General features: G+C 45.0%; 1 protein-coding gene across 5 annotated transcripts in view; it reads right to left on the minus strand.

Annotated features, from left to right (window-relative positions):
• Positions 1 to 27,537, minus strand: part of LOC103627012 (uncharacterized) — a 140,072-nt gene that overhangs the window by 107,397 nt on the left and 5,138 nt on the right. For 2 of the 5 annotated variants that reach the window (XM_035959131.1, XM_035959133.1), the window contains exons 1-3: positions 3,645 to 3,993; positions 3,182 to 3,278; positions 254 to 469 (exon numbers count right to left, since the gene is read on the minus strand). In XM_035959131.1, coding sequence (XP_035815024.1) covers positions 254 to 415 — 162 coding nt within the window. In that variant the 5' untranslated portion in view covers positions 416 to 469; positions 3,182 to 3,278; positions 3,645 to 3,993. Of the gene's footprint in view, positions 1 to 253; positions 470 to 3,181; positions 3,279 to 3,644; positions 3,996 to 27,537 lie in introns of those variants that run through there. The other 3 variants (XM_035959134.1, XM_020538492.2, XM_035959132.1) reach the window with 3 other exon arrangements.

Below are 27,537 nucleotides of genomic sequence, written 5' to 3' on the forward strand. Positions count from 1 at the left end.
TCAAAAATTTGAGGCGATAAAAAAAATTCAATATATGGTCTTGTCGAAAAAAATATGTAAACATGTAAAAATATAAGTTATATCATCAAACTACTTCTAATGAAAGATACAAATAATAACAAAATAAATGGAAACTAATTATTTTTAAATCTAAAAAAGATAAATTAATGGTTAAAGTTGTAGAAAAAAAAACAAAGTAAACTGCACCAAATAAAAAAAAGACCGGAGGGAGTACACTGAAAATGTTTCTGACCTTATAAACTATGCCAAATCCACCCCTTCCAATAATATTCTTGTCGGAGAAATCACTTGTGATGTCTGCAAGGAGCGACAAAGGCAGTGGTTTTGGCTGTGCATCTTCATTAAGTAGTATGAATTCCAGGTCCTCTCTTGTTGCGCTAGCTTTACAGTCCATAATTTGTAGCTACACGAGTACAACGGCGACGAAATGACGAGTATATCATGTGCTCTGCAAGTGAAGAAAAATAATGGTACATAACTAGCTAGGTAATATTGTGTATTCATATTCGATTTTAATATGGATATTAAATCAATGTATCTGAATTTGATTTCTAGTTTTTTTCTCTAATTGAATTCAGATTCGTATTCGACACAAACCATGAAATATCTATTCGAGAAGAAAAAGAGTATTCTATGAAACCATGAAAAAATTATTTTTATTACGATTTAAATGATTTTATCTGCTAGAAAAATTATGTACACCATTTAAAGTACTGCACCTCCTAAGGACCATAAAATATACTACCACGGTGCAACTCCCAAGGACCATACTGAATATATATATATATATATATATATATATATATATATATATATATATATATATATATATATATATATATATATATATATATATATATATATATATATATATATATATATATATATATATATATATATATATATATATATATATATAGTCTTGGACCATAAAGTATACTTACTACAATATAGCTGGTAGCTATCGTCTTGGGAGTAGAGTAATATTTTTCACCTGCTGGTTTTGAGATGCGGAATCAAGCTAGCAACATATGCAACAATATAGGCACATTATATATACTTGCTGCTCTAAGTTTATACTAATGCTGCTTAGGCCTAACCCTGACCCAACGGTGTGTTTGGACAAGTCCGTGGATCTGCTCGCCGCCCTTATAATATATGCTAGCTAGTAGTATACTACAACAAAAGAATCTTTCGATCCTTGCAACAAAGAAAAAAAGAAAGAAAGCAGAGAGTCTTTGGAGAACTTTGAGCTTGCCTAGGTGATCCGGATTCCGGAATGTGGGGGTGGTGTGCAGCTAGCATCTGCAGGTCGTGGCAATCTCTACTACTTATTAAGGCTGTAATAGTAGTCGGCCATTCCGCGTTCTGTCCATTCCGTGTTCTGCCTTTCCGATTCCCTCCTCCCCGCAGTCCATTCCCATGTTCCCATTCCCATTCCCCCATACAGCCAACGCCTAGCTAAATTAAAGTTCTGCCTTTCCGATTCTCTCCTCCCCGCCTAGCTAAATTAAAAAAATAAACATGGCCCCAAAGGGATTTGAACCCACGACCTCTCAAGCAAATGCTACCGGTAGCTACCACTACACCACATGTGTGTTTATGTCTACATCTATAACAAAAAACACATCTACTACATCTCTCTCCAAGCCCACCTGCTACCCTTGCACAATGCGTAGTAGTAGATAAGTATCACCGAGATTCTTGAATTATATTTTTGGATGAAGGGAGTGGTATTTAAAGAAGAGCCTTGCATGCAATTTTTTTTTGTTTGAATAATGTTTTCAACTTAAATTCTTTTTTTTGCATGCGTGACATTTATTTTTCGTAATATTTTTCCATGGATCTGACTTGTGAGTCATTTTTATAAACCAACGCCAAACATGAATTCATGTTTCTTACTTGAAAACCCCGAACAAACACCATTAGCAGGAGGCACTCGCGTTGGGGTCGCTCATCGACGACAAGAAGAAACTTGGCGACTGCCAGTTCGACCTCTAGAAACAGTCCTACGTGGCCGCATGTGCCGCTATGTACGACAAGCTCCGGCGCAGCTGCCGCTTGGACGCGGTGCAGAGCGGTTGCTCCGCGTTGTCAATCGTCAAGCAGGGGGACCTCATGGTCGTCGCCAACGTCGGTGACTCTCGGGTTGTTCTAGGCACCGCATTCGACGACGACGCCATCACGTCGTCCAGCTCATCGTCCACCTGAAGCCCAACCTGCCACGTAACTCGCTACTGACTAGCCATGAATTCTTGTGTGCTGAGACGATGGCCGTTGCTGACGTTGTATGAGTATCCTCGAACACGTATGTAGAGGAGTAGCGCATCCGATGGTGCAACGGCCAGGGGTACTACCTTGCTGATGAGCCTGGGGTGCACTTCGTTTTACAACCTAGCCAAGAGTCATCAGTACTCGGTATGTCGCGCGCGTTCGACGACTACTATATCGAGGACTGTGGCGTCATCTTGGCGCCAGAGGTGACGCAGGGGAGGACCGACAATAATGACCAGTTCGTCATCCTCACCACCGTTGAGGTAGCTTTTGTGCCGACTTGCCTTTAATTCTCTTCGCAAGCACACACTTGCCTTTTTGTTTAAGCAAAAGCGTATGGTGGTACGTGTCTGATGACTAACGATGTACGAGAAAATTTCTTCTGGTATGTGTGGAACGTGCTCTCCAATAATGAGACCAATGCAAATCGTAACATATATCGAAGTTTGCATGATACTGATGGTTGCAATGTAGTGGTGAAACAGATAGATTATAAATAACAAAATTTATGTATGGCCAGAATCACAAATTGGTTATGAAACATTTTCTCATAACGATATAACACACATTTTGTATATAAGTTATCATAGTATACTGGTATTATATATTCCCGTTGCAACGCACGAGCATTCAGCTAATATTATATTATGCATGTATGATATCTGTATGATGCATGGGTTGTGATGAACTGCAACAAACGGTACTAGCAACCTGTAATAATCCTTGACTAAGTAAAAAACTTCAACGGCCTGTAGTAAACACGTAATGTAGCCAATAATAACATCGAAAGTAATTAGTTTGCTAGGTAGCTAGTCACGTTGTAGCTAATAACCATGCATGCACTCATGAGCAACAACGGCCAGCATTCAGACAAGGCAGAATGTACCTCGCTCTAAGCAGCGATCGATCCAGTGTCCTGGCTGTAGGTGCTCTGCAAAACACCAAGTGGAAAGGTATGCAGATATTCAACGATGTGATCAAACCTTGAACAGAAAACGAGTCAGAACTGGTTTCTGGATGTACAAGGAACTGAAGCATACAAGCTAAAACAAGATTATATATTATGAGTTTGAACACAACAATATTTTTTCTCTCCTACTGTTTGGAAGCTATATTTGCACCGGGAAGGAAATAAGATAGGCAAACTGCTTCAAAAAAATAAGATAGGAAAACTTTCAAACGAATCTAAAACTTCAGATCCATAACGGATCAGCATATATATATATATCCCTTTCAATGGACATTGAAACAGTTGCGAACAGAGCAAAGTCAAATCACACCGGAGAGATCTCTTGGAACAGAAATGACAGATAGGGAGTGAAGATTAAACCGGGACGACATGCGCGCACCTCTAGATTAGCAATGGAGAGTGTAGTACTTGTCAGGATTTCCGTAATAATCTGCCACGGATTTCTCGGAAATACTGGGCCACCATATCGATGGGGAAGGAAAAGTTATGACAAAAATGTCTTAGCTTGGTGGTTTGTTGGATTGGAGGGCAGAACAACCGGCAGGGAGAGATCTGCTGATGAGCTGATTTTTCATCCAACAAGCACCGGCAATGCGAGGAAGAGGAAGATCGAGAGGCAAGATATGGCACCCGTCGCGCAAACGCCATCAACTATTCCCTCGGGCAAATAAAATAAAATATGTGTTGGCGCCTTTTGCCTGCCTTGACGACAACAATGGTCCGGCCGGCCACATCCTTTTGTTTGCTTATACTGCAGTACTGGTTTGTGTGCCCCCCCCCCTCCCCCCCAGCGATCTAAAAGCAGTTTTCCCTGTGCATTTATTCGCAAAAATGGCAGTACCAATGGCGTTTTTTTAATCAATACCATCAATTTTCCAGATCGGAGTAGCGACGGCGGTTTCCAGATCAGTGGCACGGTGATGGTGGCTCCTCAATCTAGAGGGCGAGCGACGGCGCCCACCCTGGCGCGTGCAACGATGGCGGTTGCCCGAGAGCGCGCGCGGACCCCCGGGCCGTGCTTGCGGTAGCAACGGTTTCTCGATCCAGAGTAGCGACGGCGGTTCCCAGATCGGTGGCACGGTGATGATGGCTCCTCGATCTAGAGGGCGAGCGATAGCAGTCCCCGGTGCGGGCAAGCGCGGCGACCCTGGGCCCCGAGGCAGGTGGCACTCCCAAAGCGGGAGAGCAAGCGACGTGCCCCGACGTGCGAGTAGCGATGGCGCCACACGAGACGCGAGGTTCGAGCGTAGTCACGGAAGGCGCGAGGTGCGCGCAACGACGGTCGTGCGTAACATCCTCCGATCTGGCGTAGTTCGACCGGTCCGAGAGACAACCTCCATCCGTTCTTATGTCCTCGACAGCGTCCTCCGATGACTACCTCCTGTGTTTCGTGTTATGCCTTTCAATTTTTGTGTTTTATGCCTACCACATGCACTATTTACGCTAAAAACTGTAGGATTTTATGCTTGAACACGGAGTTCGTATATCAGTTTACTGCATGCATATTTTTTGCATGCACATTAGAAAGACAATTCCTTGATTTATGTTGTTCGTAATTACCATAAAAATCAAATCCAATCATTTATATTCGTAACTGTCAGATTTTTACGTTTGCCATAAAACTGTCCCTAATTCCTGCCTATCCGTAATTACCATAAAAAATCAAATGAAATCACTTATGTTCGTGTAATACCCAAAATGTATACAGGAATACTATATTGGATTTTTTTTATTTTATGTGCCATATTTGCATCATAAAAAGAGCACACTTATAATTAAGAGTGATTAATTAAAACAAATTATATTAAAATAAGAGAAAGTGCATCTTGTTGGAGTTTTATGTGTTTGTGCATTAAATAAAATAATAAGGTAATAATTATTAGAAGTTGAATTAAACCCTAAATTTAAAAGTAGGGTTTTGAAAATAAGAAGAAGAGAAACGATATAAAAATATAAATAATATATTTAGATAAATATCCTCAAACTTATTACTTTTAATTGCACAAATATAGTGTAAATGATGAGTCATAAAGTTTGAATTTAAATTTGAATTCAAATTTGGAAAAGAAAATAGAAAAAAAGAGAATAGAAAATAAAAAGGAAATGGCATGCAGCCTCGTCTCGGGCCAAATTCTCTTCTGTTGGCCCAAACCTCTGCACAGCCCAAACTGAGAGAATCACGTGCACTCGTGTATGACTTGTGGGGCCCACCACTCATCCAACCTCGCTTGACCAGCCCAACCAACCGGATCGACACCTATGTCACTGTTGTGTGGACCATCCTGTCAGCCAATATGTGCCAACCCAGTCAGCGCTCGGTGCCCCTTCCGCGTCTGCGCCGCGTGCTGGATTACTCTGCGTGTGGGACCCAACTGTCAGTAGCTCCTTCCCCAACTAAACACCGAATCTCTCGCCGCGGATCGCGCCTGGGAGCTCGCCTTGACTGTTGCCTTCTCGGCCGGACTCCTGGTACAAGTAACAGACCCTCATCTGTCCGCCATCTCGAGCCCGCCTCTGCCCCTGCACGTCCCAGCCACGCCCGCCCCCTGTGTGCCGTCGTGGAGAGATAGAGGGAAATGGGAGATCTGCCGCAGCCACCATTGCCAGCGAAGTACAGGGAGAGGTGAGGGATTCATACGAAGAGGTTGAGTGATGTGAGGTAGCCGAGCATTGTTGGGTAATCGCGAACCTAGCTTCTGCTACCGCCAGAACTACGGATGCGGTGGCAGAGCTTGGTGAATTTCTCGCCAGGATTCCGCTGCCGTCGATATTCCGCCTGTCGTCGTGGATCGTCATCCCCTCTGCGCGCATTGTGGTAAGAGACCCAGGATCCGTTTCACTTTGTTTCTATCTGCGCATAGCACGTTCTGGGGAAAGAAGTTATCAACCGTAGGGCCGGTTCTGGGTTCGCCGGTAGAGGGAGCATCGCGTGGCAGACCCTTGCCGTCGACTGACCTGGGCTGCGGAGGAAGAAAGGGCCTGGACCATTGATAGTTCCTTGGGCGGCCGAGATTAGAAGATAGACCCCCATCGGCCAATTGAAGCTGAGCCGTTGGATCCGTGGGCTGGGGGTTTGTCATGGCGTGGGAGAGTTGGGGCCACGGATCTTAGATCCTACGGTCCTGGTGTCGTACCGGTTCGAGTGGGGAATGATCTAATCTGAGCCACCCACTTGAGATCATACGGCCCACATTAGATCATACCCCTTTGGCACTGCAACTTTTCTAAAGAGCCCCTCCACTTGTCAGAATTAGAACCCGCCGTCCACCCTAGGGTTGGGCTGGGTCTAGGGAACACTTATGTTTTTGCCCCCATGTTTTTATAGATTTAGTGCTCGGTCCAGATAGTTAGAAAATCAAATAAATTCATTTGGAAAATACTTTTTAATGCAAAAATAAATACTAGAGTGTGTTTAATTCATAGAAAATGCATACTTAGTCCAAATTTAGTCATTCAAATTTCTATAATTTTGTACTATTATTGTTTATCATTTAGTACCACTGTTTTGACATGAATGTTATAATAAAATTTATATCCTATTTAATCTTGTACAAAACACATAAAACCTTCAGAAATTCATAACTTAAAATATGTAACTCCAAATTGATTCATTCTAGTGGTATTTATTTTGTTTAAGTATTGTTTATCACCTGGTATCTTTGTCTAACCATGAAACTTAACTTAAAATTATCTACATGAATAACTCTATTCTAGGCATTAAATAACTTCTGAAAATCATAACTTAATAACCCTAACTCCGATTTTAGTGGTTTTCGAACCCGCGATCTCGTAGCGACGTGTAGATTATTATTATTCAGTTTTGTTCTTATGTTTAGTGTGATGATAATTTTATCTATACCATGTTTGTTTGTATTGCTACGACTAGCGCGAGAACACGTGTCATCTAAAAAGCAAGTTGGTACCTGGAATCTCAAGTGCCAGGCAAGTTGTGCCCTTGATCACTTTTATACCCAATAATGTTCCTTATAATCATTTACCATGCATAGGTTTAATTTTGATGGGACCCGATAGGTCACCCTAGATTGTTTATCTCTTTACCTTGTTATCCCTGAATCACTTGGGTAGTTTTGCTATTGCTTTACATGGTTTTGGGATAATATTTCATTATATCTATGTTCCAATTATGTTGTTATTTTATTTATGTTCATGTCAAGATCATTAAATGTTAATTGGAACATGGAGCTTAACTTGAGAAACACGTGCCACCACAAGGGTTTAATGGGACGCCCTTGGCCAACTAACTAGGAAAGCTAGTGGAAGACTACCTTACCCGAAAGGGGCAAGGGCAGTAGGGGATTGCATGCAAGGAGGTTCTCGGGTTGATTTTGCTGCGATGGCGGTCAGATGGGGGATTCTTGCAAGTGCTCTTTCCATAAACTGTAGCGGGTTTTCGGAAGCTAGTGGAACTTTGTAAAGGCCTCGTAGTGGATCCCTAGCCATTCACCTCGGTAGTATCTAAGGGTCTAGCTAACCCTGGCGACATTGGATACACGACTTGTGGGTACAGGGTACAACCTCTGCAGAGTGTAAAACTGGTATACTAGCCGAGCTCACGGTCATGAGCAGCTCAGGACTCTCTGATGATTAATTTATGGAACTTAAATTCAATTTTGTCATTTGCATTATATGGGATTATTATTAATTTTGTTCTATTATTTTTATTAAGGTTTGGTATATACTTACATTTAGTAACTGCTAATAAAATTTTGACCAACTACTTACACTAGTACAATTTGGCTCTATACAAGCGGTAGGATTTTTACATCACAGGCGGTTCGGTTAGAAAACCGCCTGTGATGTCCCAGGCGGTTTAGTACGCCTGTGATGTAATAGTATCACAAGCGGTTTTTGTTTAGGACCGCCTGTGATGCTCTATCCTTTTCACAAGCGGACCCTAAGACAAAACCGCCTGTGATTGTAAAAATATGAAAATACAATTTAAATATGAAAATAATTTTAATTTTTAACAGAAATATGCAAATACAATTTAAATGAATTAATATTTAATTTTTAACAATAATATGCAAATACAATTTAAATGAATTATAATAGCACACATAGATAACTAGAGAGATTTTAAATTAATTGGCAACCACAATTCATAGTCGATCATACATGATAACAAATACAATTTGATTCATACAATTTTTCATGAACTACCATTTTTCCGCATGTATGGCTTTAAGTTCTTATCAATTTTCTTTTCCACATGCTTGATTCTCTCTGGACCGTTAAAGACGAACATCTCTTCATACTTATTGTATTCCTCATCTTGGTCTCCCACATTCTCAACTCCAACAATTTTTTGCTTTCCAGAAATAACTACATGCATCTTCTCATCTGCTGGATCGAGTACATAGAACACTTGTGCAACACATTCGGCGAGAACCCACGGGTCATCTTTATATCCTACTTTCTTTAAGTCTACCAGTGTGAGTCCGTAGTTATCCACTATCACCCCCACGGGATGTTGTACCCATTGGCACTTAAACAAGGGTATTTTCATGCTTGGGCCATAATCAAGTTCCCATATTTCCTCTATGAATCCAAAATATGTGGTCTTCTGTCCATGTAGGTCAAAAGCATCGATACGAACACCGCTATTTTGTGCAACACTTTTCATGTCTTTTGATTTAGTGTAGAATGTGTACCCATTGATGTCATATGCTTGCCATGATGTCACAAAACACGATGGCCCAGAAGCCAAATTCTTCATTGTTTTCTCATCCGAAGAGTCTCCGAATGGGATGTTTTTGTCCATTAACCATTCACTGAAACGATGTTTGTGCTCCCTCATGATCCAGTCCTCTGTGCGGTTCTGATTTTCTTTACGAAGCTCATTCAGGTGTTCCTCTATGTAAGGCTCGGCTATCGTGAGATGTTGTAGTACACTACCATGAGCACAATGTACTAGCTTGTAATCCTCAACGCGAAAAGTTTTCTTGCCCATTCTCCCTCTCCCACATAGTTTACCCTCATGTTTAGGTACAGGCACACCTATCATTGTTCCGTCACTGATGTAATCTATACAGCTCTCAATCACTTCTTCTGTAGTGTATCCCTCCATGATTGAACCCTCTGGGTGAGCGCGATTTCGCACATAACCTTTTAATACTCCCAGGTATCGCTCCAACTGAAACATATGATGTAAATATAGTGGCCCTAATATTTTTATCTGATCCACGAGATGTATGATTAGGTGTACTTGCATATCAAAAAATGATGGAGGAAAACACATTTCAAGCTTGCACATAGTCTCGATGATGTATGCCTTTAGATAGTCCAAGTCTTCTAAAGCTATTACTTTTTGTGAAACCGCATTGAAAAAGTAACACAAGCGTGTGATGACAACTTTGACATGCTCTGTTTCGAGGGCTCTTACCGCAATTGGGAGGAACACCGTCATCATCACATGGCAGTCATGAGAGTTGTAGCCAAATAGTGACAAGTCCTTCATCCTGACTAGTCTGCTGATATTGGATGAGAAACCTGTGGGCACTTTGACCCCACGCAAACATTTGCAAATCTTTGTTCTCTCCTCAACTGACAAGTTGTAGCTAGCTGGGGGGAGGTAAGGCTTCCCTTTGCCACTATCCACTGGATGAAGTTCCGGTCTGATTTGAAGATCTACTAGATCATTGCGTGATTTAAGTCCGTCTTTTGTCTTACTCGGCATGCCCAACAAGGTTCCAATGATGCTGTCAAAAACATTTTTTGTTACATGCATCAAATCAATGTTGTGGCAAATTTCCATATCCTTCCAGTATGGGAGGTACTTGAAAAATATTGATTGCTTTTTGCTTTCATTGCAGGTTCCTCAATCTAAGATCAATGCTGAATGGTTAGAAAGAGATATGGTTTCCACCGGCGTGGCTAAGGTTGTAAGAGACTTGCTTTACTTTATGCGTCATGAAGTTCTTCATCAACAAGGGCTATTCTACAATGTAAATGGAAATTTGCAAAAATTCCCAAAACTAAGTTTGTACACAATATCACACAGTGTTTAGGTCTTTAGTTAGGAACTTTAGATGTTTAGTTGTCTATGGAACTTTGAGATGTTGAGTTGTTATGCAACTTGATGTGTATAAATCTGTGTATGATGGAACTTGATATATATGTGGATGAATCTGTGTATGGAACCTGCTATAGAACTTGTTTGAATCTTTGTATGATGAATATGTGTTTGAATCTGTGTTTGAATCTGTTATTAATTCTGTTTCTGTATATGAATCTGGAAAATATATATGAATCTGCTTCTGTATATGAATCTGGGAAATACAGGCGGCTTATAATTAAAACCGCCTGTGATGTGTGTCTATCACAGGCGGTTCTTTTAAACCGGACCGCCTGTGATGTGTGTCTATCACAGGCGGTTCTTTTAAACTGGACCGCCTGTGATGTGTGTCTATCACAGGCGGTTTTTGATTGACCGCCTGTGATGTTGTTTTACATCACAGGCGGTGCACCACAAGCGGTTCCTGGAACCACCTGTGTAGAGGCTAACCGGACCGCCTGTATAGAGGATACCTATAGTAGTGTTAAAAGCAATGCTCAGCTTTAACCCATGTTGTTGATTAGCCTTACACATCACATGAACTCCCAGCTTTGGTGAGTTCATGCCACTGGTTCCCCACAACTTCTTGAGCTATGATCATGTGTGAGCTCACCCTTGCTGTCTCACACCCCCCACAGGAGAAGAACAGGTGGTTCAAGTGGAGCCAAGTATTGAGAAGTTCGTTTCGATCTAGGTGGCATCTCCCAGTTGACTTTCTGGCGCCAAGGATGGATTTTAGATCCTGTTATATTTATCTTTTATTTTGTAAGACTTCCGCTATGTAATAAGTGTTCTGATTATTGTGACATTTATCTCTATACACTCTGTTATTATATATGTTGTCTTCTTTGGCGCATATGTAAGATGTACCCGACTTTGTCCCTTAAAGCCGGGTGTGATAGTTGGTAACTGCTAGATTTTTATGTCTACCATAAAATTGTCCCTAATTCCCGCCGGCGTTCTTAGTTGGACCGATATTAGGTTTTTTTATCAATTATATATGCTACACGGTGTAAGTATTTATTGGACGTTGCATATGAATTTATGCTCTACGTGACTCATATCATCCAATTTTTTGCGCACGTGCAGTGGAAATAAAAATATAATCCAAAATTTGCGTGTATGAAATGGAAACTCACACGATCTGCCATAATTTTTTGGATCTGCATAAAAATAGAAACCACATGCATGGGACTCCAATATTTTTCGGATCTATCATAAAATAGGATCGTGAATACAACCTACCAGAGCTATCAACCTCTCACATTAGCTCGGTAATTACGCTTATAACTGATGGGTTTTATGCTCAAAACTTAAGCTTTTTATACTCGTACCTAGAGATGCTCCTACATGTCAGATTTTTTACGTAGTGTAACACATTTCATAAATAACTACACCGTTTAACATAATTTGTATAAGTACATATCATAAACTGGTTTCTAACGAGTCTAGCTGCATGACTTTTGGAGGGATCCTATATTTATGAAGGAAATAAAGCATTTAAATAAGATTTTTTGTTTCCATGCATGCCAGTCCATTTCTTTTGCACATTTCTGTCATTCTAAATTTGTGTGCATGTAGCAGGAAATAGACTTTTACACATTGTACCGAATTGCATAAATACCAACATCGTGTAGCATAATTAGTATCAGTATTATATCATAAACTAGTTCTAACGAGTTTAGCTGCATGGCTTTGGAGCGATCCTATATTTATGAAGAAAGTAAAGCATTAAATATGATTTTTTGTTTCCATGCATGCCAATCCATTTCCTTTCATCCTACATTTTTGCCATTCTAATTTCGTGTGCATGCTGCAAGTAACAGATTTTTACGCAGTGTACCAAATTGTATAAATATCTACACCGTGTAGCATAATTAGTATCACTATATATTATAAATTGGTCCTAACGAGACTAGCTGTATGGATAATTAGTATCAGTATATATCATAAACTGGTCTTGATGAGGCTAACTGTATGGCTGTTGCACTGATCCTATATTTATAGAGGAAATAAAACATTTTAAAAATAGAAACTGTCACACATCTATTTTCTAAATTTACGTGCATGCAGAGAAACATGTTTGACTCATACATGCCTTCCTACTTTTTTTGTGCGCACAGAAGTGGGTGGGGGCGCACCCGACAGCCTGGCTTAGGGTATGGGTAGATGCGCTGACCTCAACCAGGTCGCATGGGTGGTCGACGAAGCCTTACTCTAACTATTTGAATCACAGGCTTCTAATATATCAAGGTTTAAACAATGCAAATAGTTATCATGTGGTCGGCAAGTGAAAAAACTGGTAGGTAACTAGCTACTCCGTCTAGTACACCAGGCCTACAAAATATAGGTTTGATCAATATTTTTTTACTAAAATGCAAATAAACTCTTAATATACGTATATATAGTTTTTAAGATAAATCGATGCATATAATATTAGATATTAAAATTTAATAATAAAATATTTATTTGTAGGCAAACTTTATAAATTTAATTAAAATCTTGTCAAGCCGAGGGAGTAGGTATAGCTGGCAGAGAATAAACCCTGATACATGCGTAGTGATGGCGAATTTCACGTGTCAACACTGGGGCGCGACATATATACTTGCAGTGACCCCAAGTCCGATCCTGCATCAACCCACGTGTGTTGTACATACTCTCCGTCCTAGTGCAAGCCTACATATGATATATGGCTCGCTTGGAGCAACAAGAGCAAGCAAAATAATCATGGATTAAATGATTTTTAGTTTTTTTCTCAATTTCTCTATCTGAATCTAGATTTGTATTCGATAAAACCATGAAATATCTATTCGAGAAGGAAAAGAGTATTCTATAAAACCATTAAAAAATTATTTTTGTTACGAATTAAATGATTTTATTTGCTATAAAAATTATGTACACCATTTAAAATAAAGTAGTGCAACTCCCAAGGACCATAGAGTATACTACCACGGTGCAACTCCCAAGGACCATAAAGCTGCTAGTATATATATAGTTTCGGTTTGGTTTAATGGATTAAAGATTAGTCCCTCCATTTCTATCTCATTTAGAGTCTGTTTGATTCCTTTAGTTCAGGGACTAAACTTTAGCTACCCTATTTAGTTTTAGAGACTAAAAGTATTCAAAACGTATTAAATGAATCATAATAGTACCAAAATATTCTTAGCATTCTTCTGCCATTAGTGCAAATGAAATAAGGAGGAGCAAAACATGGAATTTATATGATTTAGTCCCTTTTAGTCACCTCTTAAGGGACTAGAGATTAAAACTGTTTAGTCCCTGTTTTAGTCCTATCGTTTGACAATTTAGTGACTAAATGAGACTAAAATGGAGGGATTATTCTTTAGTCCCTCAAACCAAACGAGGCTACAGTCATGGACCATAAAGTATACTTAGAGCATCTCCAAGAGACTCTTTAGTTTTGACTCTCTATTTGACTCTTTATTTGTCTCTCCATAAACATTAAACTCTATATATAACATCTCATTCCAACAGACTCTCCAACATGCAAGTTAGCTTAGCTAGCGAGAGTTGCTAGCCAAATTTGGCCAGTGAGAGAGTTAATCAAATAGCTTAGCAGGTTAAATGACTAGTCTGTTGGAGAGCTATTATGCTATTAAGTAGCTAAAATTTAGCTTAACAAGCTATCTAGCTAGTCTCTTGGAGATGCTCTAATACTAGTACAATATAGCTGCTAGCTATCGTCTTGGGAGTAGAGTATATTTTTCAGTACCTGGTGGTTTTGAGATGCGGAATCAAGCTAGCAACATATGCAACACTAAGCAACAATATACTAGCCCGCCTGGCAAATTATATATACTTGCTGCTCTAAGTTTATACTAATGCTGCTTAGGCCTAACCCTGACCCAATGGTGTGTTGGACAACTCTGTGGATCTGCTCGCTGCCGCCATTATAATATAGCTAGTAGTATACTACAACAAAAGAATCTTTCGATCCTTGCAACAAAGAAAAAAAGAAAGAAAGCAGTGAGTCTTTGGAGAACTTCGAGCTTGCCTAGGTGATCCGGAGATGCGGCAGAGGCACTAACAAATGGTTCTATAATCACTATGACAAAGTAATATCTAATTAGGGGAAATACTGAAGGCCTGAATAATGTGGGGGTGGTGCGCAGCTAGCATCTGCAGGTCGTGTGCACTAATATGATCAAGAAGCCCAAACACATAGAACGCGCGGCAATTCATGTTGTCCATGGAGATTTCATGACCATGCATCCTTAAATTTCATGGTTATTGCTTACAAGGCTTGCTGAGAGTAAAAGGTTTCGAGTGCCCACAGAGACATAAAATCAATTGATGGTATTTGATGAAAAGCATCGTGGCAATATTATATTATGCATGTATGATATCTCACTACAGTAAACTGACGAATATCCGACGATCACTTTATCTCCGACGGCTTCCTACGAGGCCGTCGGATATAATCTTATGTCCGACGGTCACCATGGGCTCTCGGAAATATCAACTTATCTCCGACGGCTATTTACGAGGCCGTCGGACATAAGATTATATCCGACGGCTGGCAGCGTAGCCGTCGGATATAATGTTATGTCCGACGGCATCGTAAATAGTCGTCGGAGATAAGGTTTTTTAACACGGTCCCGGTCCGGCGCGCGGTTCATTTTCACGCGCGCTCGCCTTCTCTCTTCTCTGTCTCTGCCCGCCACCGTCGACGCCCAGCCGCCTTCTCTCTTCTCTGTCTCTGCCCGCCGCCGTCGACGCCCAGCCCGCCGTCGACGCTCGCCGCCGCCACCGTCGACGCCCGCCGCCCCGCCCCGCCCGCCGTCGACGCCCGTGGCCGCCCCGCCCGCCCGCCGTCGACGCCCGCCGCCATCCGCCGGCCGCGGCCCCGCTCGCCCCGTCGCCCACACCGCCGGTGTAAGGTATTTAATATTAATGTATTTAATATATTAATACAAAATATTAATATATTATTTTGTATATATTAATATTGTTTTGTAGTTTCCAATGTTGTTATTTAATAGTTAGTATGTTAAATAATGTTTATCTTATTATATCCGAGGTCCTAAATTTGATTATATGGCGAAATTTGATTATGTAATTAATTTAGTTTGTTTTCGTTTAATTAGTGGTGCTTAGATAATTTTAATTTTTAATTTCCGAGGGTAATTATTATACCCTCGGAAATAAGGTCATTTTATATGATTTGTCACCCGTGATAATGTTATGTAGTGGTGTCTATATAATTTAAATTATTAATTTCCGAGGGTAATTATTATGCCCTCGGAAATAAGGTTATTTTATATGATTTAGGGTCCCGTTAAATTATTTTCCTTGTATTAGTGTGGTTTATTAGATTAGAGGCGTGATTAACTTAACTAATCAAGTTAACATCTCGTATCTAGTATGGAGGAGGATCGTCGATGGATGTATGAAGGTTGGAAGAAAAGAGGTGCTCTATCAAGTGAGTGGGTTGCCAAGACTGACACGTTTCTCGACCGTGCTTTTGCTCGGTCAGAGACTGGAACCGATGTCAGGTGCCCTTGTACCAAGTGTCGGAACATTATTTCCTTGACAGGAGGACTATGTCGATAGATCTTTGCAAGAACGGTTATATGCCAGGCTATGAGGTGTGGGTGCACCACGGTGAGGACCCACCTCCTTGTATTGTATCAGAAGTTCAGTCACATGAAGAGGAGGACTACGATAGGATGGAAGAGATGCTTGACGATGTACGCCATGAGCTTCTAACCGTCGATTCGGAGAACCCCGGTCAACCCACCGAGTATGAGGATCCAGCTACACCTGAGGTTCAGAAGTTCTTCGAGCTCCTTAAAGCTGCCGAAGAGCCGTTGCATGAGCACACAAAAGTGACCGTCCTTGTATTTGTGACTCAACTTATGGCTATTAAGTCTAAGTTTGCATTCTCAAACAACTGCTACAAGGAGCTTTTGAACTTGATCAGTGATGTACTTCCGGAGAATCACAAGATGCCAAAGGACATGTATCAGTCCAAAAAGTTGTTATCTGGGCTCGGTATGGACTACGAAAAAATCGATATCTGTGATAATAATTGTATGCTTTTCTGGAAGGATACCGCGGGTGAGAAGAAGTGTACTGTTTGTGGTGAGCGTAGATTCGTTGAGCTTGAAAATGACGATGGTTTGACCGTGACTACGAAGATTGCACGTAAGCAGCTTCGTTAAATGCCTCTTATACCTCGGTTGAAACGTTTGTTCATCTCTAAGAATACAGCCAGACACATGAGGTGGCACAAAGAAGGGGTACGTGAGAATCCAAATGTCATGGTGCACCCAGCTGATACAGATGCATGGAAGGCACTAGATGCTTTTGATTCCAGCTTTGCTAATGAAGTGCGGAATGTCCGCTTCGGTTTGGCAACAGATGGTTTCTCGCCATTCAATCTAACTGCAACGTCCTACTCATGTTGGCCCGTCTTTGCTGTTCCATACAACCTTCCACCAGCTCTTTGCATGAAATATGAATTTATTTTCTTGTGTCTTGTAATACCTGGTCCGGATCATCCTGGAATAAAGATCGATGTGATGATGAGACCCCTGATTGAAGAATTGAAAATTTTGTGGGAAGGAGTAGAGGCGTACGATTGTTACAAGAAACAGAAGTTCAACCTGAGAGCCGCATTTTTATGGTCTATTCATGATTTTATGGCTTATGGTATCTTTGCTGGATGGAGTTGTCATGGGATTTTGACATGTCCGATATGCGTTGAAGACACTTTATGCTTTCGACTAAAGTTTGGTGGAAAGATATGTTACTTCGATTGCCATAGATGTTTTTTGCCAGAGGATCACCCGTTCAGGTTCGATAGGAACGCTTTTAAAAAGGACACGATTGTGACGAGGGGACCACCCAAGCGTCTAAGTGGTCCAGAGATTCTCGCGAGACTTAATGATTTGAAACTAAACGAACATGGAAATCGTTTTGAAGGTTATGGAACCGAGCATAATTGGACTCACAAATGTGGTCTATGGGAACTCCCTTATATGAAAGCCTTGATTCTAATGCATAACATTGATGTCATGCACCAGGAACGAAATATGGGTGAAAGCATTATCAGCACTTGCATGAATATCACTGATAAAACAAAAGACAACCCTAAGGCTAGGAAAGACTTGGCCTTAATCTGTAGAAGACCAACTATGGAGATAGGAGAGAATCAGAAGAAGCCACGTGCTCCTTTCAGTATTAAACCTAAAAGGAAGAAACAATTGATGAAATGGTTGAAAAACTTAAAGTTCCCAGATGGTTACGCCGCGGGTTTTAGAAGGTCGGTGAATTTGAAGACGGGCAAGTTTTCTGGGTTGAAGAGTCATGACTACCACATAATAATGGAAAGACTCCTTCATGTTATGTTTCGTGGTTTTGTAAAAAATGATGTCTGGAAAGCATTAGCGGAGCTAAGCTACTTTTATAGACATCTTTGTGCTAAAGAAATAAAGAAAGAGATGATGGAGAAGCTTGAGCAACAAATACCGATTTTGGTATGCAAACTTGAAAAAATATTTCCACCAGGTTTCTTCAATCCGATGCAACATCTACTTGTTCACCTACCATACGAAGCTAAGGTAGGAGGTCCTGTGCAATATAGATGGATGTATCACATCGAAAGGACACTAAAGAAGCTACGTGCAATGGTTGGTAATAAGAGACGAGTTGAAGGGTGCATCGCTGAAGAATTCAAATACAAAGAGATAGCATCGTTCACGGGCCTGTACTTTGCAGAGGAACACAATGTCAATGCCCCTACGTTGCGGTATCATGTCGACGAGCCCCCTATCAGTGATATTGAAATTTTTCAATGGAGGGGCAAAACTGTAGGACCCAGCACAACATATTGTTTCACCAACGACGAATGGAAGACTGCTTTACTCTACATGTATAACAACATGGAAGAGATGAGTCAGTTTCTCCTGTAAGTGTAAACTTTATTTTAGTCATTGCCGCTAGAATTTTTGTTGTGATACTAAAAGGTTTGTTTCCTTGTACTAACAGGGAATTTGATTCTCAAAATTGCATCTCTGGCTGTGAACGTGACCAGATTCGTCGACTCGTTCACAGGCACATGACACTACAGGCAGGTGAACATGGTCCTTGGTAATCTTGTTCGTCTGCACTGGCCTGGTGTTGTGACTTTGCCTACTGGCGAGTCTGTCCCCGCCACCACTTGGGAGCATTATTGCTATGGTGTCTGTAGAACGTTTGGCAACACACATGCACTAGTTTGGGATGCATTCTGGGTATGAATTATTTATACTATTTTAGTTATTCCATATATGTTTGCTTTTATGATAACACTAATTTTTTTTGTAGAAACGGTACAAGTTGCCGGACGATGGATCATATGATATGAACGCTCGTTACGTGTTTGAGTATAACGCGAACGATGTCGTTGCAGATGCAATGTACTATGCACGAATTCAGGCTATAAAGGCATGGTACAGAGCAAATGCTGATGATCGACCGATGCCAAATACCAAGGCCGAGTGGTCATCAATTTACTTGACGGAGGAGCAATACCTAGAGGTAAACAGGTTCTTGCCTCTCATATCGCACGAAGCCATGTATTTGCTTGCTTTATTTAAAAAATTTCATGTAGGTGTCGGTGCCGTGGATGGCCACCCGATCAGAGGGTTATCGGGCATTGTGCAGATGGTGGGCTTCCCCTGAGTTTCGTGCCATTTCTGAAAGGAACAGAGGAAACCGTGGGACTGAGTCGTTCCACAACTACGGCGGTGATGGTCATGTGCGCTTGGCTAAGCGAATGGTAAGTCACAGTTTGTTGTAACTTTTGAATTACATAGAAATGTGTCATTGTAACTTTTATGTATAGGAAGTCAAATCCGGCCATACGCCCACGGATGTGGAGGTGTATATGCAAGGGCATAGGGGTTCTGATCCTCAGAATCCTGATGTGTTATGCACTCAGACGGCCACCGACCGTCTAGTGAGTTTTTTGATACTGTATTATGTGTTTGATATTGTTTGCAAGGGCATAGGGGTTATGCACTTATATTTGATATTGTTTGCCTCCAGGCTTCGTATGGGCAGGAGATGGTTCAACGCCATGGGCAGGAGTACGATTGGAGGAGCCAGCCAATCGACCCTCAGGCAGCATATGCTAGCGGAGGAGGACAAGCCCATGTACAGTGAGATTATTTGATTTGGATTTCAAAATTGTCATCATATGCTTGTGATTCAACTGAGGCATGAGTTACTATACTAAGTGCATGGTTCACTCTTGTAGGTTGGGTATTTTTGATTCTACGATTGATTCCAGAGAGCTGAGACGCCGTGGACGACAGTCCACATCGTCGTCTTCACAGTCGTCCCGTTCACGATCATCCGCCCACGACATAGAGATGGCAGTGTTGCGTCAACAGGCAGAGTACCATCAATCAGTCTTGAGGAAACAATTGGAGTACCAGAGGCAACAATCTGAGTACCAGAGGCAACAGGCCGAGTACCAGAAGAAGAGGGACGAGTATTATGCAAACCTCCAGGCCCAAAATCAAGCTCTTCTCTCGGTAAGCTGAAGTAACATTTTGTAGCTTATTTTGTAAAACACATGATGTGTATCTTATTTGCTCAACAATGACTTGTATATAATTTGTAGCAACTAGCCCAACAAGCGGGCGTCCCGATGCCCACCTATGGGATGTCGCCTCCGGACTTTGCACTTCTGATGCCAATGCTTGCGCCTCCACCTCCACCTCCGCCTCCGTCACAATTCCCTACGGTATGTACACATATGCGTGTGTGACATGTTCATAGATGTCTTATTTGTTTAAATGAAAAACTGAGTGGTTACAATTTCATGTGCGTGTGTTATAGGGATTTCAGACACCCCCCGCTACAATTGGAGCACCAGGAGACGGGTCTGGTCAAGACGACGCATCGCATTCATGGGTGAATAACCTTTTCAACACACATAGTCCAGCAGGAGGAGGTGGCTACTCGAACCATCCAGGCGATGGATATGATTGATGTGTCGTGATGTTAATTTGTGAAACACTTTGCAACACTTGTTTGCAACCGTGATTACAACACTTGTTTATGAGACACAATGTCAGTTTGCAACAACCGTCGGACCTATATGTTGATGTTAAACTTGTGAATGTTAATATTTATGTGAGAATATTTGTGATTGTGAATGTGAATACTTATGTGAATGTGTATATTTGTGATTGTGAATGTATATATGTGCATGAAATCTGTTTTTGTTTTGTAAATGTCAGTTTTTTTAAAAAACAGAATTTTTTGTAACTTCTGAAATATATTATGTCCGACGGCCTAACTATAGCCGTCGGACATAAGGGCTCACTTATGTCTAACGGTTTTTAAAGCCGTCGGACATAAGGCTCACTTATGTCCGACGGCTACAGTTATGCCGTCGGACATAACATTGTGGGACCCACAGCTGGTCGGTAAAACGCTTGACCGTTTTTTCTTCCGACGGGCCGAGGCGGCCGTCGGAGATAGGTTATTTCCGACGGCGGCCGTCGGAGATAAGGCTATTTCCGACGCCTTATCTCCGACGGCCTAAAACCGTCAGACATAGGTTGATGCCGTCGGACATAGGTTATTGTTGGGGCGAAGGCGAAGACGTCACCCTCCGCTCGAAGCCTTCGTCGTGGCCGTCGGTCCAACAGAGACAAGACAACGGGCGAAGACACCCTTCGCCACATACGACATCAGACAAAGACCTGCGACGGAGTCATCCCACAGTGCGGCCTCGTCCAGCACAGAGGCCCACGTGTGATCCGGCCCATTGTAACGGGCCCTGCGTGGCCGCCGCGTGTTACGGGCCTAATTTGTAAAGGCATCCCTGTAATTACAGTCTGTAACCCTGCTTTATGGGAATATTCTGGGGATAACCTAGGTGTCTGAGGGCACATGTGTCCTTAACACAGGACGCAGGGCGCTCAGATACCTATAAATACCCCCGCACAGTGCCCGTGAGAGGCTAGGTTAACAGAGCTATTGCCATATCGCGCGAGAACCCTGTTTACGTCACTACTCCCCCCGTTGGATCACCTTGCAGCAGAGAGCAAGTTCCAACATTTGGCGCCCACCGTTCGTGCTACGAGAAAACCACCCGCGATGGCACCCAAGAAAGCAAACCCGAAGGCTGACGAGGCTGCGAAGGCAGCACTACTTGCTGCAAGAAAGGGCAAGGCCCTCGCCCTCACCCAATCCACCCACCAAGAGGCCACTGAAGACGACGTTCTCCGCACCTGCGAAGACGACCCACTCCGCACCTGTGGCCCTGAAGGACAATCGCAGCAGCCCCCAGGCTTCGCCCCACTGGAGGGCGCGGACCTCACTGAGGATGGTGAAGTCCTCGGCGTCTCAGCGGAAGAACAGCTACAGCTGCGCGCCCTGCGCCTCAAGAACCGCAATCTCCAGAGGCAGAAAGAGATACTGGAGGCCAAGCGCCAGCGCGTGTCCGCACTAGCCAAAGTGCGGCAAATGATACGCGACGAAGAGCAGAAGGCCCAAGACCTCGAGCGGGAGATCGCGCTGATGCAGCGCGAAGGCCACCTTGGCCTGCAGCACGGGCCACCCCCGCAGCAGCAACTGGAAGACACACGCGAAGGCCACCTCGGCCTGCAGCATGGGCCACCCCTGCAGCAGCGCGTCCAACCGCAAGACCCACGTTTCCCCCAGCGCGACCACACCTTCCCGCACACCGCGCCATTCCAAGGGGTCAACTACCTAGACGAGGGAAGTCCCCTGGCGCCACACCTGCAAGTGATGCCTTGGCCCGCTAACTTCCGGGCAGGGACCTATCCCAAGTACAACGGCAACACCGACCCAGCACAATACATAATGAGTTATCAGGTCGCCGTTGCATCTTCCGGAGGGGACGACGCCACAATGGCCAAGTCTTTCATCATCGCCCTCGAAGGCCCAGCTCTCACCTAGTTCACCAGGTTGCCTCCGCTGTCCATTGATTCCTGGAGAAAACTCCGAGACAAGTTCCTGCTCAACTTCCAAGGTTACCGCCCAGACACCGACGCCTTGGCCGAACTCTCGCTCTGCAAGCAGCTGGAAAAAGAGACTCTGCGGGAATATTACCGCAAGTTTCTAACACTCAAGTCACATCTGCCCTCAGTTGACGACCAGATCGCCATTCACTACGCCATCAGTGGCCTTCGCGCTGGCGTCCTTTACAGTCATTGCATCAGGGACCCGCCCAAGAACCTTCAGGAGTTATATCAACTATTTGAAAAATACGCCAAATCCGAAGAGCTCCACCAGCGCAAGGTTGAGTCCCAGAGAAAGCCCAAAGATGCTCCACAGTCCAGCCGCACGTGGACGAGGACTCCGCAGCCAGACTCTGGCCGAGAAGGCCGCAACCAGCAGCAGGTGCACAACATCGCCAACCAGCACCCTGCTGGTGATGCCCCTCGCCGCCAGGAGTATCCCCCCAGGGCCGCGGAGGTGGAGCTCGCGGTAGGGGCCGGGGACGCGCGCAGCCGCCGCGCCGATTCTACTGTCTCTTCCACGGCGAAGATTGCGCCCACCAAACCAAAGACTTCCCAGAAATGAAGGCCACCAAAGATAGGATGGCACGGGCGCAGCCAGCCGACAACCCCAGAGTTGTCGCACACACTTACCAGCAACCCCCTCCACCATAAATCCACGCCCCCGCCCCGCATCCATCGCACCACGCTTACCAACACCATCCGGAAGTACAAATCGTACCTCCCCCACCCCCACCACCACACCAGCAACATCAAAACATCCCCCACGCCCCAAAGCAGAAAGACTTCGCCGATCAGCTGTATCGCGGAGTCATTCACATGATAACTGGGGGGTCCAGCACTGACTTCGACACAAAGCGGCAGAAGCGGGACCACTACCGCAGCATCAACCACGTCGCCGTCACTGGCCCAGTCGTGCAGACAAAGTGGTCCCACATACCGCTAACCTTCGACGCACGAGACGTCGACCTGCGCAGCGCCCCCCACAGCGACGCCATGGTTATCAATTGAAGCGTGGCAGGCTGGGACCTGCATAAAGTCCTAGTCGACAATGGCAGTCAGGCGGACATCATCTTCCTCCACGCCTTCGATCGCATGGGTATAAGCCACAGCCTGCTCAAGCCTCCGGACAACCCGTTGTATGGCTTCGGCGGCAAGGGTACCTTTCCTATCGGCAAAATAGAGTTGCCTCTCTCCTTCGGTGTAGCACCCAATGCCCGAAGCGAGCAAGTAACATTTGATATTGTGGATATGGTATATCCATACAATGCCATCATGGGCCGGGGCTCCATCAATAAGTTCAAAGCAGCCATTCACGGACTGTACCTATGTATGAAGATACCAGGTCCGTTAGGCGTTATTACGGTCTACGACAATCAACAGACTGCACGCAACATAGAGCGAGACTTCGTGCCCGGTCAGAGAAACGTGCACTGCCTCACGGCCCAGCGCGAGGTCCCCACACCCGCCAGCCCAACCGATAAACAGCACGACAAGGCACAGCTGCAGAGCAACGACGGGACCAAGACTGTCCCCCTCGACCAGGCCACGCCCAAGCAGACAGTCACTATCAGCGAAGACCTCACTTCGCATGAAGAGGAGAAGCTCCTCTGCTGCCTGTCCAAGAACAAAGATGTCTTCGCCTGGTCAGCCCTCGACCTGGTCGGGGTCAGCCGATCCATAATTGAGCACAGCTTGGGAGTCGACCCTTCGGTGAGGCCGAAAAAACAGTGGCTTCGCAAGATGTCCGACGAAAAGACAGAGGCTGCCAAGGCAAAAGTGCACCGCCTCCTGGAAGCCAAATTCATCGAGCCGGTGGCTTACCCCACGTGGCTCTCCAATGTTGTGATGGTGCAGAAAAAGAGCGGGAAGTGGCAAATGTGCATCGACTTCACCAGTCTCAATAAGGCCTGCCCAAAGGACAACTTCCCGTTGCCGCGGATCGACCAAATAGTCGATAGCGCGGCCGGATGCGAAGTCATGTCACTCCTCGACTGCTTCTCCGGTTACCACCAGATATACATGAAGGAGGAAGACAAGGCTAGCACCAGCTTTATAACGCCCTTTGGCACATATTGCTTCATCAGAATGCCGGAGGGACTCAAGAAAGCCGGGTCCACCTTTTCCAGGCTTACCAAGACAGTGCTCGACAGGCAGGTTGGCAGAAATATATTCACATATGTGGACGACATCGTCGTCGCCAGCAAGAGCAAAGAGGACCACCTCGCAGACCTCGCCGAGACATTCGCGAACATGCGGGACGCACGACTGCGCCTGAACCCCGATAAGTGCGTCTTCGGTGTTCGCCAGGGGAAAATATTGGGTTATCTGGTATCACACCGCGGCATCGAGGCCAACCCAACCAAAATCCAGGCCATTATTAACATGACACCCCCGCAGTCACCCAGAGAGGTCCAGCGTCTGACGGGCAGATTGGCCGCCCTCAACAGGTTCATTTCCAAATCCGCTGAGCGAAGTCTTCCTTTCCTCAAAACACTCCGCGGCGCAAAAAACTTCGTTTGGGGACCAGAGCAGGCGGCGGCCTTCGCCTCACTAAAACAGTACCTGATGGAATTGGTCGTTCTTACGAGCCCCGACTCTTCGCTACAACTGTTGCTTTACGTCGCGGCTTCGCCGCACGCGGTCAGTGCGGCACTGGTTCAGGAGCAGACAGTAGAGGGCGTGATCAGGCAGTGCCCAGTATATTATGTCTCCGAGGTGCTCACACCGTCAAAGTGTAACATGACGGAGCTCGAAAAGATTGCATATGCAGTTGTCATGTCTTCGCGCAAATTGCACCACTATTTTGAAGCATTCAAGGTCTGCGTCACCTCAGATAGGGGACTCGGCGAATTATTCAGAAACCCGGAGGCATCGGTGCGGATCGCCAAATGGGCGGCCGAGCTCTCCGGCTACCACATCACTTTCGAGCCCAGGACAGCGATCAAGTCACAAGTTCTAGCAGACTTCGTCGTCGACTGGACCGGACCAATAACACAGCCAGAGCCGTCCGCAGAGAAGATTTGGACAATCCACTGCGACGGCGCTTGGTGCCATGCGGGGGCAGGCGCTGCTGCAGTCATCACCTCACTCGCCGGGGTCAAGCACAGATACGCGGCACGCTTAAGCTTTGCTCTGGAATCTGACAGATGCACAAACAACATCGCAGAATACGAAGCTGTCATCCTCGGCCTCCGCAAATTAAGAGCACTCGGCGTCACCACCTGCATAGTCCGAACAGACTCCAGGGTAGTCGCCGGCCAAGTCGAGAAAGACTATGCAGCAAAGGACCCCGCACTTATGCAGTACCTCACGGCCATCCGAAGCCTCGAGAAACAATTCAAGGGATTCACTTTGCAGCATGTGGACCGGGCCAAGAATGAAGAAGCTGACGCATTGGCCAAGGCAGCCACCAGGGGCGAAGCCCTACCCTCCGACGTGTTTTATCACGTCATCGGAACGCCAGCCGTCCGCAGTCCCGAAGGGCTCCAAATAACCAACGACAGCGAGGGCCAACGCATGATCAACCTTATCATGACCGAGGACTGGCGGGCGCCGATAACCCTGTACCTCCAAGGGTACTATCATCCAGTCGACAGCAACGAGGCCAAGCGCCTCCACCACCGAAGCCGGGACTTTGCATTGATCGAGGGCCAATTATACAAAAAGGGGGTCAGCCAACCGATGGTTAAGTGCGTCACCGAGACCGAAGGCATTCAAATCCTGCGCGAAGTCCACAGGGGGACCTGCGGCTCCCACGCAGGCCCCAGGGCCCTAGCGGCAAAGGTGATACGCCAAGGCTTCTACTGGCCCACCATTATCTGTGCCGCAAATCGGGTTGTCAGATCCTGCGAAGCCTGTCAGAAATTTTCCCCACGATCGGGACGCCCCTCGCAGTTCACGAAGCTGATTGCCCACACGTGGCCCCTTCAGCGCTGGGGCCTAGACATCATCGGGCCCCTGCCCACGGCTCAGGGGAACCTCAAGTTCACCTTTGTAGCCGTTGAATACTTCACCAAATGGATTGAAGCGAGGGCAGTCTCCACCATTACATCAAAGACGGCCCAGAAATTTTTCTGGCAAAATATTGTTTGCCGCTTCGGAGTACCGTCCGAACTAACAGTCGACAATGGCAAGCAGTTTGACAGCCAAGACTTCAAGAATTTTTGCTTCTCCATCGGCACCAAGCTTGCTTTCGCTTCAGTCTATCACCCACAGTCCAACGGAGTTGTGGAACGCGCCAATGGAAAAATCTTCACAGCCGTCAAAAAGATGCTCCTCGACGAAAAAAGGGCAAGTGGGCCGATTTGTTACCCAAGGCGGTCTGGGCACTAAACACGTCTGAGTGCAGGGCGACCGGGTTCACTCCTTTCCGCCTTCTATACGGATCGGAGGCTATGACCCCACAAGAAATAAAACATGGGTCCCCGCGAACAGTTCCTTCAGCCGTCCCCGACGTGGACGAGGCCACTTCAAAGGATCTCATCGATGGAGACCGAGTCTTCGCCCTACAAGCACTAAACAAATACCAAGCCCAAACAAAGGCATGGCGCGACCATGCAGTCATCCCAAGGGAATTCAACGAAGGGGACCTCGTACTCGTCCGAACAGCTCGGACAGAGTCCAGGGGCAAGCTGGAGCCCAGGTGGGAGGGCCCCTTCATAGTCAAGACGAAAGCTTCCCCCAGCGCTTACAGGCTCACAACGCCAAGCGGCGAAGACCTGGAGCACTCCTGGAACATCGACAACCTCCGCAAATTTTTTGTTTGACTCATCAGGGCTGATTCGCCCTTGTAATACGCAAAAACAATTTTATTCTGGCCCACACTCTTTTCCTCCAGGGGGGTGAGGTTTTTAACGAGGCAGAGCCATGTAATATACAAGTGAAAAATCCCCCGCAAAAACATGTGTCGAAAAAAGGCCGCGACGACGGTCTTCGACATTCGACCAATACGAAGTCACCGCGAGGCTCAGCGCTAGCCACCCTCGCGTGCGACAACTCCGTGCAGAAGTCGCCTAAGGGTGCAGCCGGATCAGCACAACAAGTGCGAAAAATCGAAGTCTACCGCAAAGACTCACCGTGCAGAAGTCGCCTAAGGGTGCAGCCGGACTAGCACAACAAGTGCGAAAAATCGAAGTCTACCGCAAAGACTCACCGTGCAGAAGTCGCCTAAGGGTGCAGCCGGACTA

The sequence above is a fragment of the Zea mays genome, chromosome 5 (genome assembly GCF_902167145.1).
Source record: "Zea mays cultivar B73 chromosome 5, Zm-B73-REFERENCE-NAM-5.0, whole genome shotgun sequence".
NCBI lineage: Eukaryota > Viridiplantae > Streptophyta > Magnoliopsida > Poales > Poaceae > Zea > Zea mays.